The sequence below is a fragment of the Gouania willdenowi genome, chromosome 6, assembly GCF_900634775.1.
Source record: "Gouania willdenowi chromosome 6, fGouWil2.1, whole genome shotgun sequence".
Lineage (NCBI taxonomy): Eukaryota > Metazoa > Chordata > Actinopteri > Blenniiformes > Gobiesocidae > Gouania > Gouania willdenowi.
The window spans coordinates 14776099-14792086 of NC_041049.1; the positions used below are offsets into that span (position 1 = coordinate 14776099).

The window sequence follows — 15988 nt, forward strand, 5'->3', positions numbered from 1 at the left end:
ATTAGCTAAATGTGAGGAAACTGAGCTAAATGTTCAAAATATATCAGCTATGAAACAGTGAAAGTGTTTTTACATTCGGCATCCCTTACCCATACATGTGTCACAGCCAAAATGAAAGTAGAAATATGTCAACATGCTATTAAATTTACCATAGGGTAAAAAAAAAAAAAAAGAAGGGATGGATGGTTGACTGGGAACCAAATTCCAGCTCTCCAAACCTTTCCATGCGCTACTCTACGCTATTGTCTCAAAGATACCAAACACTTGTCAGGTTAATTTCATTTAGCCACAAAGCCGGTGTGTGCATGAGCATCATTTATCAGGTGATCGTCCAGATCACATCTACTGTTAAAGCTCATGCTCTGGGGGACTGAGGTGCTTCCTGTACATATCTTAGCACAATATCACAGAGATGCAGCACAAACAAAGCAATAGTCTATCATTGGCATGCATACAGTCCATTTTTACCAGCAGATATCTAACATATGAAAGTAGTGACACAAAAACTCTGGAAAGCAAGTGCACGTTATTGTCAGAAGCCACCAGGGTGACAGAGGAAACTGCATTTTTTATTTATTTGCTCATTGTTCAGAGGAGAGCCCCGCTGACCATCTTAATAAAAGTAGACATAATGTTGTGTGATATCCCTCTCTGGAGGAACACTCAATCTGCTTCATGGAAGACTCACCTCTGAGCCTCTGCTGGGAGACTTTGTAAATGGTGGCTGCACTGGTTTCAGCCTCCTGTGTTCATGTAATTTGTTGGAAAGGGAGGAGGTAAGATGAGAGCAGAGAGTGGTGATGGAGGTGGAGACAGGAGACATAACAGCCACCCACATGGGGACAATTGTAGTGCACACAAACAAACACAACCACTTTAAATCTTAAATAAAAGCAAACACAGACAGTGTTTTTAGAAATAATCAAAGGTAGGATATCAAGCTACTTGATTTGACGTGTCAAAAAAAGGCGAGGATGATACTATATGTAAGGATAAAGCTTTTATATCAGTTTTCACAGAGATCTATACGAGCATAATAGGGACAAAACATTGGTGTTGAATGAATGTAGGTTTGTGACATGTGTGTATACTGCCATCTGTTGGCTGTAAATACATATTACAAACACATTTTGCAGACTATCAATGCAACTTTTTAATTTTATGCTATTATAATTATGTAGCGTAATTACAAAATTATGCTGTTTTAATGTGTCTCTTTTTTAAATATTTTATACTCCTCCTATACTGACAAACTTTTTATTCTGACAGACTTTTACTGTATATTATGTTGTTTTCATGATGATTGTCTGTCACTGTCAATGTCAGTCTATTTAATTCTTTATAAAACAGAATATAAATTTCTCCCAACTAGGGATGTAACGATTCACTCAACTCCCGATACGATTCGATTCACGATACTGGGTTCACGATACGATTCTCTCACGATTTTTTCATTTACAAAATGGGACTGTAGACAATTTTTTTTTTTGGGAAAAAAACTAGAAAATACTGTATTATTTTCCTTTTATTTTTCATTGTCAAAAGAATTCCTTGATAAACTATTCAAAACAATGCAATTTAACTAAAAATGAATCTTGAATTAAATAAATAAAGGAATAATACAAATGAAAATGAAGCCTATTAATTTAAATTCTGGTTCTATAATAAACAATGCAAAACTGCATAATAGTTCTTTTTCTTTTAAAAGTGCAACTGAAAATGTATTTTGTGCCTTAACAATTGGACTTAAAAAAAAAAAAAAAAAAACGTCATTGCACTGATTTACGTCATATTTGTTTGGACCAGCAGAGGGCGCTGGTAATCCAGTGGTCGGTTGGCATGCAGATATCTTGCAGTGAAGAAGAGAAGCTATGCTAGCAGACAGAGCTAATAGAAAAACGTGACTTTTACAGATATTCAAGTAATATTACAGATATTCTTTCGGTGCTTAAGGGGTAATGAATCATTTATTAACATATTTAAGAGTAGAAGGCAGCCAGAAAGAAAGTATTAGCAGACTCCGCCCGCCGCCAACACTTCCGGATAGCGCCCTCTGCTGGTTAAAAAAAGTACTGCGATTCAATTGTCAGAAAATCGATATCAACCGTGATACCAATGAATCGATTTTCAACTGCCTTACGATTAATCGTTACATCCCTACTCCCAACCATTGAAAATGTAAGAAAATGACTGAGAATGTGTTTCCTAACACGTAACACGTCTACTTTACACTTTTCTACATGTGATGTGACAATGTGTGACTTATCAGCTACAAACATTCTGCATATCTTTCCAGGGGGTCAAAAACCAGCTTTATTGTTGAGTCATCTGTTTCCAGTGTGTGATGTTACATCAGAACAAATGCAGAGAAGTTGCACATTGTGATGATCAGTGATTGAAAAACTTGGTGTGGAGGTCTGATCTTCTCGTTGCCTCGTTTAAGTTGCTTCTCAAAGGAAAATATTTACATGTGACGTGAGGCGGCCTCAGATTTCCAGTCGAGCGACGCACAAAGCCAGCAGCACCATAGAGGCTAAGCTCAGAGAGGAGCTCAGTGTAGAGGCTTTTCCTGTGAAATAGGAAACGGTAAAAGGCAACCAAAGCAACATTATTACTACATTAATACTTTACTTAAAGTTTCATACATAAGGCTGACATTACGCTGTCATTATTTGCCAATGGAACAGTTTGCCAGTGGAAATTAAAGAGCATACAAATATCACGCAATTTAAAGGAAAATATAAAGAACATATCTTGACTTTACGTTGTCTGACAATTTTGAAAGTGTGTAATATGTTTTTCTATGTGTATTTAATCAAAATCATATAAAGATGAGACAAACTGAATTCATTGACAGCAGCAATGGTTAGAAAAGGGGTGGGACTAATAAGTTTATACTTACACCCACTTCCTTTGGAACACAAAACATATGTAGTAATATACAGTATGTAATCACTGTTTTGTTTTTGCTTTTTCTAGAGGGAAGCCATCTGCGTCAAATATTTTTTTATTGTATTATTTGCATTTGTTCATAACAAAACAGTATATACATATATATATGTACATAAAAAAATTTTAAAAACTCTTCCTCACCCTCCGCGGGCGGTCTCTTTTTTCCTCCAAGCTCAGGTCCTCTACCAGAGGCCTGGGAGCTTGAGGGTTCTGCGCAGTATCTTTGCTGTTCCTAGAACTGCACTTTTCTGGATCGAGATGTCTGATGTATTTCCTGGGATCTGCTGCAGCCACTCCTCCAGTTTGGGGGTCACTGCCCCGAGTGCCCCAATGACCACGGGCACCACTGATGCCTTCACCCTCCAGGTTTTCTCCAACTCTTCTCTGAGCCCCTGGTATTTCTCTAGTTTCTCGTGTTCCTTTTTCCTGATGTTGAAGTCGACCACAACGGCTTTCCTCTGCTCTTTGTCCACCACCACAATGTCTGGTTGGTTCGCCATTACCATTCTGTCTGTCTGTATCTGGAAGTCCCACAGGATCTTGGCTCTGTCATTCTCTACCACCTTTGGAGGTGTTTCCCACTTTGACCTTGGTGTTTCCAGCCCATACTCTGCACAGATGTTCCTGTACACTATACCAGTCACTTGGTTATGGCGCTCCATGTAAGCTTTCCCTGCCAGCATCTTACACCCTGCAGTTATGTGCTGGATTGTCTCATTGGCCTCTTTGCACAGTCTACACAGAACCACTGTCCTAATCCAAACCCTAACCCCACTAGATCCCACCACCTAACCCAAAAAATGCCTACATAGCTCCAAATGTGTCATAATTTAGCGAACAACACCTAATGACAGCCTTCAAGACTCCTTATTCATGCTAATGACAGCCTAATGTCAGCCTCATGTATAAAACCTCTAATAAAGTGTGACCATAATTCCTAAAAGTCTCACCCTGTATCCTGATCTTCCTGACTGGACCGTCTCCTCCTTCATATCGCCCTCGCACCATCATCTCATAGTCCCCAACCTGCGGCATTGGGAAGTCCATAAAGTGCCATCCGGTCATGTAGACGTTCCCATAGACGTAGCCCGTCTTTCTGAACATGACCTGAGACCCAAGAGACATGAGAAATGAAACCTACACTTTTTTAGGACCAAACACTGCCTAGCAATGAAACCTACCTTGTAGTACAAAGGGAAGGAAATGTTTCCAAACCAGTCATACTGGACGTGATCCCACCATATGTACAGCCACTTGCCCGTCCAACTGATGTAGCGCCACATCCTGGGAGGGTCTGGTGGAGCTATGGGAAAGCATTAGAATGATATATTATACAGTATATATAACATCACCTGTTGAGGTGAATTTCTACTGTCTTGTCTTACGTGGCCTTTTGGTGAACATCTCGCAGTGTTCACCCGGCGGTCCGAGGCCCGCTCCGTTGAACGCACGGACCTCTATGAGGTAGTGGGAGTCAGGCAGCATGTTCTCCAGCCTCGTCTGGTTCACTGAAGCTGAGACAAATATGCGATTGGCTCCCGGCTCAGGGTCATCGTACTTTCTCCAGTATTTCACCTGGTGAGCAGGAAACCATGAGTTTCTTTTTTTAATGCTATGATTTTTCAAGCTTGCAAGGTTATAAAGTATTACCTTCGTTAATACCATGCTTAATCAGTGGCGGATGCTTTAAGACTACAAGGGAACCTCAGCTTCCCCTAAAATCAGTGGTCAAATATGTAGTGTTGTGTGTACATTTCATTGACTAAATATATGACAGAACACATGTATGTTTAGTTCAGAATCAGCTTCTTATAACAGGAAACTGACAGTGACAGCGTGACGTTCTTCATTCATTACCGCAGCGTCACAGTGTTAATAAACAGTGGTGAAGTTCAGATTCAATTGAATTCAATGGGAGAGGATTTAGTGGTTGATCCACTGCAGTCAAACTAGACGCTCATTGGATAAATGCTCGGTTATGACGCACTTAGTCCCGCCCATCGGACGCCGGGCTTCACAGGAGGTCTATGGAGCAGTGGGCTGGATCTGTCTGTTCCGGACGCTGGAATAATGGATGATGATTGGATGATCTGTCTCAGGCTAATTCAATTTTGATTGACAGCGAAATGAGCCAATCAGAGAGTATGACGTTGTAAGCACACAGGCGGGTTTTTTAAATATTTCAGTCCGTTGCTCTGTGTTGACACGGAGACTTTGCTGATCCTCTCATAGCGAATTAACTTCTGACAAACCTAGTGTCTGTTTTTGGTGTTTGTGGAGACTGTTACTGCTTGTGTTGTGAGACTTTTGACCAAACCCTCACACTCCAGCGCGCAGCAGCTACGCGCGTGCGTGTGTGATGATCTACAAATAGTTGTTGACAACAAAATGTGAATTCTACTAAAATTCACATTTAAATAAACAGATACATTTTCTGAAGTAGGCAGAAAATGAGCTTCCCCTGCATGAAAGACCAGCAGCCGCCACTGTGCTTAATAGATGCCTACAAAACTTGAATAACTGTAGTTCTACTTACAAAAAAAAACTGTTGAAATGTTATGTTTTTAATTGTTTTATTTTGCATTGATGCTAATATTTATGTTTGGATATCATACAGTTATTTTAAAAAAAGTGTGTATTCGTATGATTGTCGTACGGAGAACATTTGGTGCTATTGGTTTTCCCGTAATACAAGTACGTAGCGTTTTAGGGTTAGGTTTTGGGTTAGGTTTAGTCTTAATCATGTGACCTAAACTGGCCAATGAGGGGCGCTGCCTACGGATAGAATGTCGGTTTATTGATACGGCAACCGTACGGATTAGCCACTGCCTATTTAAAATGACTCCCATCCAATTAATTTCAATAAGTATTTCCCATAATAAGTTTCTAATTTTTAATAGTGAGAAAATCTCCAAGCACAAGTTCTTCCTGAAATTTACCGAAAATTTTCCACTCCTTTGCAACCCTAGTTCCTACCCTCATTGAAGAATAAGTATAGGTATAAAAAGTTCAGTAAGTGGAGTGTGAGTGCGTCCCTACTTGGTATCCCTCTATGTACTGCTGTAGGCCAGTTCCAGTGTCGACCACTGGTAACCACCACACCAATGCTTCAGTCGATGACACAGGCCTTGCATAGACATCTGTCGGAGGTTCTATCGGAACTGAAAAATAATTGGAAAAGGCTCAGCTTGTCTCCAGCTGCATCATTTTATTAGCTTACTTCCTATTGCTGTCTCACCATCTCGTGGGTAGAAGATGACTTTAGTCAGGCTGTAGGGTCCGTCTCCTTTCACATTAAAAGACTTGATCTTCACCTGAAACTCCCGCACCTGGAAGTCTTCCTCAGTTGGGATAAAGTAGGAGTCCATGGGAACATGTCGCCTCGTTTCGGGGTCCGAGATGGTCTCGTACCACCAGTCTAGGGCATCATGAGGCTTGAAAGCTACAATATATCCAAACTTTTTGCCGTAGAAATACCACGGCTCCACCGGCTGAAAACCAGAAGTAGCAAAATATAACAAACTAGATGCCAAGTGCTGGAAAGAAAGCTTGTGTATGACAGATCAACAAAGTGACACCAACCGTCCATGTGATGACGATCTCACCATTCCTTCCTCCATAACCTTCCAGATTGGTGGGTGAAACTACAGGAGCTGATAGAGAAAAGATCATCAGTTTGTTTTTTTTTTTTAAAGAGTAACTAAACCCCTGCTTTCTGCTGACCTACCACTAGGAGGAAATTTAAAAAGTGCTTTGATTATGGGCATTGCTTCTGTAGCAGTAAGACACACCCACTGGGGCAGCTGTTCAGTGTTGGCAGTGACAGAACGTTGTCTGCTCAACTACTACACACAATACACAGCCCACAAGCATAAGCACACACAACCCCACAGATGCTGTGTTACTAACAAACAGTCCCTGCTCCCACCATTAGCCTCAGAACGCCGCGGCCTCACACACACACACATAAACAACAGGCACATTCGCACACATGCAGAGACAGATGTGGATACACACATACAGTAATCAGTCCCTCCAGGATTTAGCGGCCATTTTCTGTGATTGTTGCCGCCTAAAATGCCTGATTTTGTAGCAGTTTTTTCCAAAAACTGCGACAAAAGTTGTGACATTTTGAGGCTTTATTATTTTTAATAACTTAGCCTAAACTGGTTAACCTGGCATAAGCCAGATTGATGTGTAGCCCCTCCCTCTAACTCAAGTTCTTCACATCAATCTAGGTCTGTGTCTGGCGAATCCTTTCGGAACCAGGGAGGGACATGAACAAAATGATTGAAGCTGATTGGACAAAGCGTCTGTCCACCATGATTTGTTTTAGCCAATCACAAGGTAACAAATGATGTCGTCATCGGCATGCACCGCAGAGATGCTGCTACAATAACAACAAGGCTCCGCTGGTGAACTTTCTTTTATGATAGTAATGCTACGGTCATTATGGCATTGAGTGACTTTTGCCATTTTTGCAACACGAGTATGTGAGTTAAGGGCACCTTAACCTTCCTCCTGCCTCAACATCTTTCATCTCTATTTTGATTCGGAGCTATGCTAATAGCGGTAGCCCAGCTAGTTCCTCTCCCCGCAACTGGGCATGCACCAGTTTTGCTTCGGCGCTTCTGCCTTCGTCACACCCGGATATCCCGCCCTAAACCACAACCCTGCCTCATGATTGGTTCAAACCGTTTCGGTTTGATTTGAAAGGCAAAGGCGGGAACAGTACAAGATGGATTCTGGTGTTTGCTAACACCAGGAGAATCAATCTTGCAGGCAAGGTTATAAACTGGTCAATTTTCCAAAAAAGCTGTTTGCCTTTGAATTCCTTCATAATAATACAAAAAAGAGCTCTGATTCACATTAATTTAACAAGATATGGATTATTTTCATCACATTTTAAAGGTTTCCAGTGGAGAGTATATTACATAGTGAATCAGTTTGTTTAAGTTGGACTAAGATCAATCAACAGCACTACTTAATACCCAAATACATACTGTATGTATTCAGCAGAAAAAAGTGGGTTTAGTTACTCTTTAAAGTATTTTACAAACAATAAAGGTTTCCGAGCGTGTTTGTCATATTGTTCTTACGGGCATCCCAAGTTTTGATCTTGAGGGAGGGGATGCTTGCCTCGCCGGAACCGTACTCATTTGTAGCAATAATCCTGAACTGATATTCCATCCACGGGTACAGATCAGTCACCTCTACCCTGTCCATGCTGCCGTCTAGGAATGTTGGAGCTGAAAGGCACAAGGGAAACAACAGCATTTATGTGTTTATTTTCAAAAATTCTCGCTTTCTATTTTCTAACTTAGTTTGCCCCCTTGGAGACATGTTAGAGCCTGATATAGCAGCAACCTCAAATGTAACAATACCCAAATTTAATAAAACCCAAAATGTTACAAATTCTTGTGATGTTTAATGCCAAGTTCTTCGATGCACACCACTTACCAAGTTTCAGGACCTCATCTCTGCAGGCTCGTTTCCCCCTGTAATCAGCCCCACCACTGTTTTTCGACTGCAGTCGAATGTGTAGAGGGAGTAGAGTAGTGGGCTCAGCACACAGCCCTGGAGAGGGTCAGTTCTGAGAGTGCGGGAGGAGGAGAGGTGAGGACCCAGTTTCACCTGCTGGGGTCGGTTGATCAAAAAGTCTTTATCCAAGAGCAGGTGGCTGGTGGGAGCCCCAGGTTGGCTAACTCGGGAATCAAAATGTCAGGTATTATTGTGTTAAAGTCTGAGCTGAAGTCAATGAAGAGCATCCTGAGTGGAGAGCAATGGCTATGACGTCTTCGGTGGATCTGTTAGTCTGGTATGTGGGTCAAAGGTGGAGGGAGACAAGCTTTGATGTGTCTCAAAAGCAGTTTCTCAAAGCACTGGGGTGAGTGCTATGGGGCAGAAGTTATCGAGGCTGGTTGTTGGTGACTTTTTAGGGATCGGAACGATTATGGCAGATTTCAAGCAGGGTGGGATGACGGCTTGTTCCAGAGAGAGGTTGAAAATGTCAGTGAAGACCTGTGATAACTGCTTGGCACATGCTTTGAGCACCTTCCCAGGTACTCCATCTAGACTTGCAGCCTTTGTAGTTGGTGACTGTCTGTATGCCCTGCCACACCAATTTGGGGTTGTTTATGTGTTGCAGTATCCTCCCCTTGTATTCTGTTTTTGTAGTCCTAATGCCTCAGCTCAGGTCAGTGTGAGCTGTGCTGTACAATGCTCTGTCACCTGACCTGAAGGCTGAGTCATTGGCCCGGAGGAGCATGCGGACCTGGCTCGTCATCCAGGGTTTCTGATTTGGGAACACCCGGATGCACTTATCCACAGTGACATTCCCTATGCAGTACATGATGTACGACAGTACTGCATCTATGAATGTTGTCACGTCTTCATGTTAAAAGGCATCACACTGTGTGTGTTTGAAGCAGTCCTGCAGTCGGGGGAGGGTATGTATGTATGATGTAATAGAATTATTACACTATTAGGGGGAAATATATTTGGGCTTCATAATTTTTTTTAACTACATTTCGGGCTCAGCAATTTTGTCACATTATTGACCAGTTGTTACATTGAGTTTTATTAAATAAATTTAAAAAAAAACAATTCAGGTATTGTTACATTTCAGGTCGTTGTTATATTTCGGGTTCTAACATGGAAACAAGTAGTACTCACATGTGCTGGCATTCCTCCAGTCATCCTCATGCAGAGCCCAGTAGTGCCTGGTTTGGATGGTGTAGTAGAGAATGGGGCTGTTATGCTCAGCTCCTTTAGTCCACAGCAGCTTCACCCAGGTGTCTCCGATCTCCTCGATTCGGATCACACCGGGAGGCCCTGGAACCCCTGAATGAGATGGATGCTTTTATTTATTCATTTGCCATGGACAGAGGACATTAATGAACATCTGTCTATCTATTCTAGACAATAAATCACAGTGAAAAGAACGGAAAACAAAGAAGTTCAAAGTCAAAGGGACAGTAAATCACAATAAACACATTATAAAACAGTACATGATGAATTTAAAGCTCAATGAGACAATAACTCACTGAAAAACACATTACTCAAGTTAAAGGTTACATTTCATTTTGGTTAAGCCAGTGGTTACCAACCTTTTTTGGGACTTGACCCCATTTTGTTATCACAAATTTCTGGGGAATTCCTTCTCAAATTTGTTTTTGATCATGTGTGTTATACTGTGTTACAAGCAGCTAAATTTGTGCACAAAACGATGCACAAGCTCAGATATTATTATGCAGAATTTTCTTTATTTTTTTTTACATTTATTTATTTGGTTATTGGAGAAAGTGAAAGTTTAGATTGGGTTCTCAACTGGTCTCACCCTGTGACCTACATTTTGCCACAGCCATTAAATCGCAACCCACTTTTTTTTAGAACTCAACCATCCAAGTTTATTTTTTACAGCTGTTGAAAATACACACATATATAGTCTTTTTCAAACATAAATCTTTATATTTTCCTGTTGTTGGGGCAGAATAATTAGTTATGCTTAATAATATAATTACTTATATATTTTAATCCTTAAGCCTTGGGGTGTAACTTTTCATTGTGTGATTTCTCATGTCTTCAACTTTAACTTGTCTTCACTCTGGGTCAGAACAGCCTGTCCAAAGTTCCAAAACAACCACAAGGACAGACACACACACTCACATAGCACACCCCATACACATTCATTCATTCACACAAACACATAGTTCGCACACACCTCCGTTTCCATAGCAATCAGATAACGGGGAGCGAACTGTTTTGACTCGAGGAGTAAAACTGTCTCTCTTTCCATCTCCTGCCCTCCCTCCTTCTCCCTGTCTCTATCCCTATCTCTCGGGGGGGGGAGGAGGGAGGGGGGGAACTAAGGGGAGATATACGTGGCTTTAATATTGTGTCTCGTCACTCTGTCTTTGGATCGCCTGGCCAGGGGGTCACCATTTTTGTTTCCACTTTGTATTCTTTTATTTAGTTTAGAATAAAATCATTTTTTATTAATTCACCAACTCTTCAGTCTGGTCATCACTTGCCAACGCAGAGGGTGTCATACAGCCAAAACGAGGTAACCTTCCTTTTTTCCACCTTAACAATTGGCGTCAGCGAACGGGATCCCTGTCCGGACCGTGTGCGCGGCCCGCGACCCGTTACGGGGGTGACGGACGCGTCAATGATCCTAAGCCAGCATTTAATGTGCAGGATACCTCCGTGAAGGCTCGCATCGGGTCGTTGCACGGTTGGCACGGGACAAAAACGGACCACGGTGGACCTCAAACAATTCGGCTAAAAAAGGTGAGAAGCTGGTTTTTTTGGTTCACAAAGCCTTCATGCTTCTTTTTGTTTCTGTTTTATTTTGACACCTCTGCTGTGATACGTGATAAGGTGGCTCCGGTCCAGTTAAAGTTGAAGAATATTAGAAGAGCCCAGAAAGTCCTGACAGTTGAGTTTCCCTCAGGTTGCAGACCGAGGTTGAGTTATTCCCAAGCTCTTATTTTCGAGAGTAGAGGTTGAATTTCCTGCCGATTCAGAGGTTTTTTTCTTAGATTTCTGGAGTGTATGGTGGTTGAGTTAGTCCCAAGCTCTTATTCTTCAAGGGTGGAGGTTGAGTTTCCTGCTGATTCAGAAATTTTTTACATTTCCGGAGACGGACAGCGGTTGAGTTTTCCTTCGGTTTCGGTACCGGAGTTGAGTTTGTGACTAAGCGCACGGCCGTGCCATTTCTGCCTGATCAGCAGCTGGTAGACTGTCGGGGGACATAATGGGCAATAATCTAAGTGTGAACCCCGCTAAGCCGGAGGTGGACTGGACCGCACCACTGGTAGACCAGATGAAGAAAAAGTATGGTGAAGGTTGTTGTGACAAGCTACAGGTTTGGGTGGAATGCTTTGGTTTTCCAAACAGAGGCAGCTTGAGCGAACGCCAGCTCACACAGCTGAGAGACGCGCTATCTGAGCATAAACAGCAACTTTTGAGCAAAACAAAGGTTAAAAGCAACTATGTGAAAGAAATGATGGCACATGAACGCTGTTTACACATTTGGCAGAAAGAAAGTGCACACAGGGCTGCTAGGGATAAAAAAGAAGCTGTTATAATGTCAAAACAGGAGAAAATTAACACTGACACATTTACACACACAAACAAAAACCCTTTCATCACACACACCCAAACCACACCCCCTGCTCCATTGTATCCGGACGTCACGGCTCCACCCTCCACCACGTCACCACCTGCCTCTAACGTTTCTACCATGGCTCTCTGCCGCCCTCTGGTGGCAGAATTGGGTAATACAAGTAAAAATTTGAAAATTCCAAATTCACAGTGTAATGCTATTGGTCATCCGGCAGAGGGAGCCAAAGCGCCACCATACATTTACCCACAGGCCACAGCTGAAATCCCCAGCCAAACTATGACACACAATGGAGCCATAGAGACTTCATCTAATGCTTTTCCTCCAATTTCATACACTTTGTTAGCAATTCAAGTTCAACCACCATCATACAAACCCACGTTACATGACGATGACGCTGGGGCAGCACATTTGGCCCGTTGGGTCCCACAGGCATGCCCACATGCTGTTCAACCTGTGCAAGAGCCGCAATCTACAACCAGTTCTTCAACGCAAAGTACACCCACCATCAACCGCGGTTGCCACTGTGGACCGCTGACACGATCACGGGCGCAGGTGGACTCCACCTCTGATTTGGACTCTCCAATCCAGAACTTCCGCCTTCCAATGATCGAATACCCAGGCGCTACAGACAATGTTTTGGTTTACAGACACATGCTGCCTGAAATGCTTACAGCAGCAAAGGATGAGTTTCCACCCATCTTAAATGGAGGAGGGCCATTTGGGGATGTTCTCATCGCATTCTGTAAAGTTTGGCGACCAACTGGGTCAGAAATAAACAGACTTCTCAAGACTCTGCTGACTTCAACTGAATATGCCCGCATTCAAATCTTCATCGAAGCACCCCAAAATGCTGGGCTACGTCAGACGGTTTTGGGCTGGAACCCCAATGGAGAGTGGGAAAAGCACGTCCAAGCCACCGCCGCACTCCTCGCTCAGACTTTCAGCGTCCGCGTGGACATGAGCCAAATTCAGGCCTGCACGCAGTTACCTACTGAGCGGGTTGACGACTACAGCCGTAGGCTGACAGCCTGTGTCGACACCTTCAGCGGCCACGTCAAGCCGCCACAAGGCTACAACACACCTGATGAATCATCCTACGAGGCCCTAGCTAAAAGCTTCCTCGTATCGGGGCTCCGCCCCTCTCTCCGCTCCACAGTCGAAACAACATTGATTGGTGGATGGCAAAAGAATCGTTGGACTGACATTTTCAAATACGCCTTACATGCTGAGGACCTTGAAAACAAAGCAAAACAAGGCAATGATGGACTTATGCTGGCAAATGCCTTCCCTGCCCTCACGTTGTTCCGACAGCACCAAGACCACACTCAACGATATGCTGACCGTGGCGGGATCCAAAGAAGGACAGATGATGCTTCATCTGCGGCGCACCGGACCACTGGTCAGACACATGTCCTCAAAGGAGAGTGCCCAAACGCAACTAAAGAAAAAGACACCCTGCCAAGCGGAGACCTGAAGGTCGCCCTCCAAGGGAGAACGACCAACAGGCAGATTGACTGGCGGACGCGGGTTTGGGAGAAGCCGTGACCGTCCAACCGAAGGATACAACGCTTACTCCTCCGACTAATAATGCACCGGACACATCATCCATTTTAGCCCCAGACACACATTCTATAGAACTGATTAACACAAAGAGACACGCGTTGCAACACCCGGATTTTCACACTGATGATGAGTTATTTAGGCTTTTTCCAGACCTAGCTGAAGAGGTGCAAGCTCAAAAAGCCCTCCAAAGAGATTTGTTGCATGAAAGGTTGTTTTTTGACTCAGGGGCCTCCCTTGATGGGCCGACATCGTGTCTGTTCATGAAGGCCGACGCCTACGAAAGGTTACCGGTAACCAAAATCATTGTTAACGGTACTCCGCTTCAGTTTTTGATCGACACTGGCGCGACAAACTCGGCGATTAAACTTTCCGAACGCTGCTGTCTACAGCTCATCCCATCTTTCGTTTATTCGATTTGTGCTAATGGTGCTACTTCTCGCGAACCCGTGTCCACACCTGCTTATTGTATTTGGCCAGCAGGGAACACACACTTCTCCCATCAATTTGTGGTTTCAAACGACTGCCCAGTGAACCTACTGGGCAGAGACCTGCTTCTTAAACTTAAAGCAGTTCTCACCTGCACCGATGCCGGAATCGAGATCTCACGACCTTTAACCCCAGCACAAATGTTCCTCAGACTGTCAGACTCTGTAGAAGAGTCCGCTGGCACACTTTTTGTTTACAACTGGTGGGTTAGTTTTGATGATGCATGCACGCTTAAATTTTGGGCCGCACAACATGTGCCCAAGCACCTCACATTTAAGAAACCTGAGTACAGCCACTGCACAGTACACGTCTCACAACACCCAGACCATCCCTTTGCTGAGACCTTTTACGGGGACACCTGTATAAATGACACCTTAACCGCCGACTTTCTCTACTTTGACTCTCGACACGCTGCTGTTGCTGTACAGCTAACGGAAGACCAACTACCTTTGTTTGACGTACCCAACTCTTTTCCTCACATCACGGTGGCAAAAATTCCTAACCTTCAGTGGAAGGACTTGGGCCCTTTTGTTCTGCGCTGTCATCTAACCAATGACTGGCAACAAACTGAAGACCTTTTGACGTGGTATTCACCGGCCGCGAGTGCCTACCGGGTTAAGGTTCCCCCACTAATCATTGACTGCCTCCGTTCGGTTTTTGCCATCAGCCTGTCCACAGGCTATCGACTGACCTCGCTGACAGCACCGCAAACAGGGGACATCTCACCCCTGCTGTCTTCAGTGCCATCTGGCCTATGGGCCAAACACAAGTATGACGTTGGCCTCATCAGAGACTGTGCTCCTGTGGTGATCACACCTAAGTCCTCCTACAGGCCCCACAGGAAACAGTACCCCCTTCGACGTGATGCCTTAGATGGTATCCAACCGGTCTTCGACTCTCTTTTAAAAGAAAAGGTGATTGTGCCATCTGCAGACTCCCCAGTTCTGACCCCCATTTTTCCAGTGATGAAGATTCGCCCAGAAGGCCAACCGACCGAGTGGAGGTTTGTGCAGGACCTACAGGCTGTTAACTCAGCCATCATCCCTCCTGCTCCCCTTGTTCCAAACCCCCACACCATTCTTTCGCTGATTCCATCATCAGCGAAGTACTTTTCGGTTGTGGACCTGGCCAACGCATTCTTCAGTATCCCAGTACACCCGGACTCACAGTTCTGGTTTGCCTTCATGTTCAAGGGACACCAGTACACGTGGACCAGACTGCCACAAGGTCTCACGTGCAGCCCTCACATTTACTGTTCTGCCCTTGAGCAGAGCCTCTGTTCCCTTGTCCTCTCGCAGGGATCTTCCCTGCTTCAGTATGTTGATGACATACTCCTTGCAGCTCCCTCCAAGGAACAGTGTGAACATGACACTATATCTCTGCTGCTTCACCTTCATGAACATGGCCACAAGGCTACACTTTCCAAACTTCAGTTTGTCCAGGAGGCCGTCCAATTCATTGGTCACTCCATTTCACGTGATGGGAAAACCTTGTCCAGCAAAAGAGTGGCTTCCATTGTCGCTCTCCCAAAACCTGCGACCAAGAAGCAAATGTTGTCCTTTCTGGGCATGTGCTCATTCTGCAGAAACTTCATTCCTGACTTTTCAAGCTACGAATGTCATTTGAGGGCAGTGGTGAAAAACTCACCCCCTAAGGCCCTTGTCTGGACCCCTGAAGCCCTCCGAGCTTTTGAGGGCTTAAAAACGGTTCTCCAGACATCCCCTACGCTGGGCATCCCTGATCTCCAACGCCCTTTCACACTGTTTGTGGATGAAAAGGGTGGTTGCATGACCTCCGTCCTGTGCCAGATGCACGGGGACAAGCTGAAACCTTGTGGCTACTTCTCAAAGAAACTTG

The 15988-nt window shown here is 44.0% G+C and overlaps 1 protein-coding gene across 1 annotated transcript in view; it reads right to left on the bottom strand.

The window, feature by feature from the left end:
- Positions 1 to 2289: 2289 nt before the first annotated feature.
- cntn1b (contactin 1b) overlaps positions 2290 to 15988 on the bottom strand; it is a 30767-nt gene continuing 17068 nt past the window's right edge. Inside the window, exons 16-24 of the mRNA XM_028449706.1 lie at positions 9628 to 9795; positions 8052 to 8201; positions 6535 to 6605; positions 6191 to 6443; positions 5992 to 6113; positions 4338 to 4527; positions 4134 to 4255; positions 3903 to 4059; positions 2290 to 2569 (exon numbers count right to left, since the gene is read on the bottom strand). Of these exons, the coding sequence (XP_028305507.1) occupies positions 2487 to 2569; positions 3903 to 4059; positions 4134 to 4255; positions 4338 to 4527; positions 5992 to 6113; positions 6191 to 6443; positions 6535 to 6605; positions 8052 to 8201; positions 9628 to 9795 (1316 nt within the window). The 3' untranslated portion in view covers positions 2290 to 2486. The remainder of the gene's footprint in view (positions 2570 to 3902; positions 4060 to 4133; positions 4256 to 4337; positions 4528 to 5991; positions 6114 to 6190; positions 6444 to 6534; positions 6606 to 8051; positions 8202 to 9627; positions 9796 to 15988) is intronic.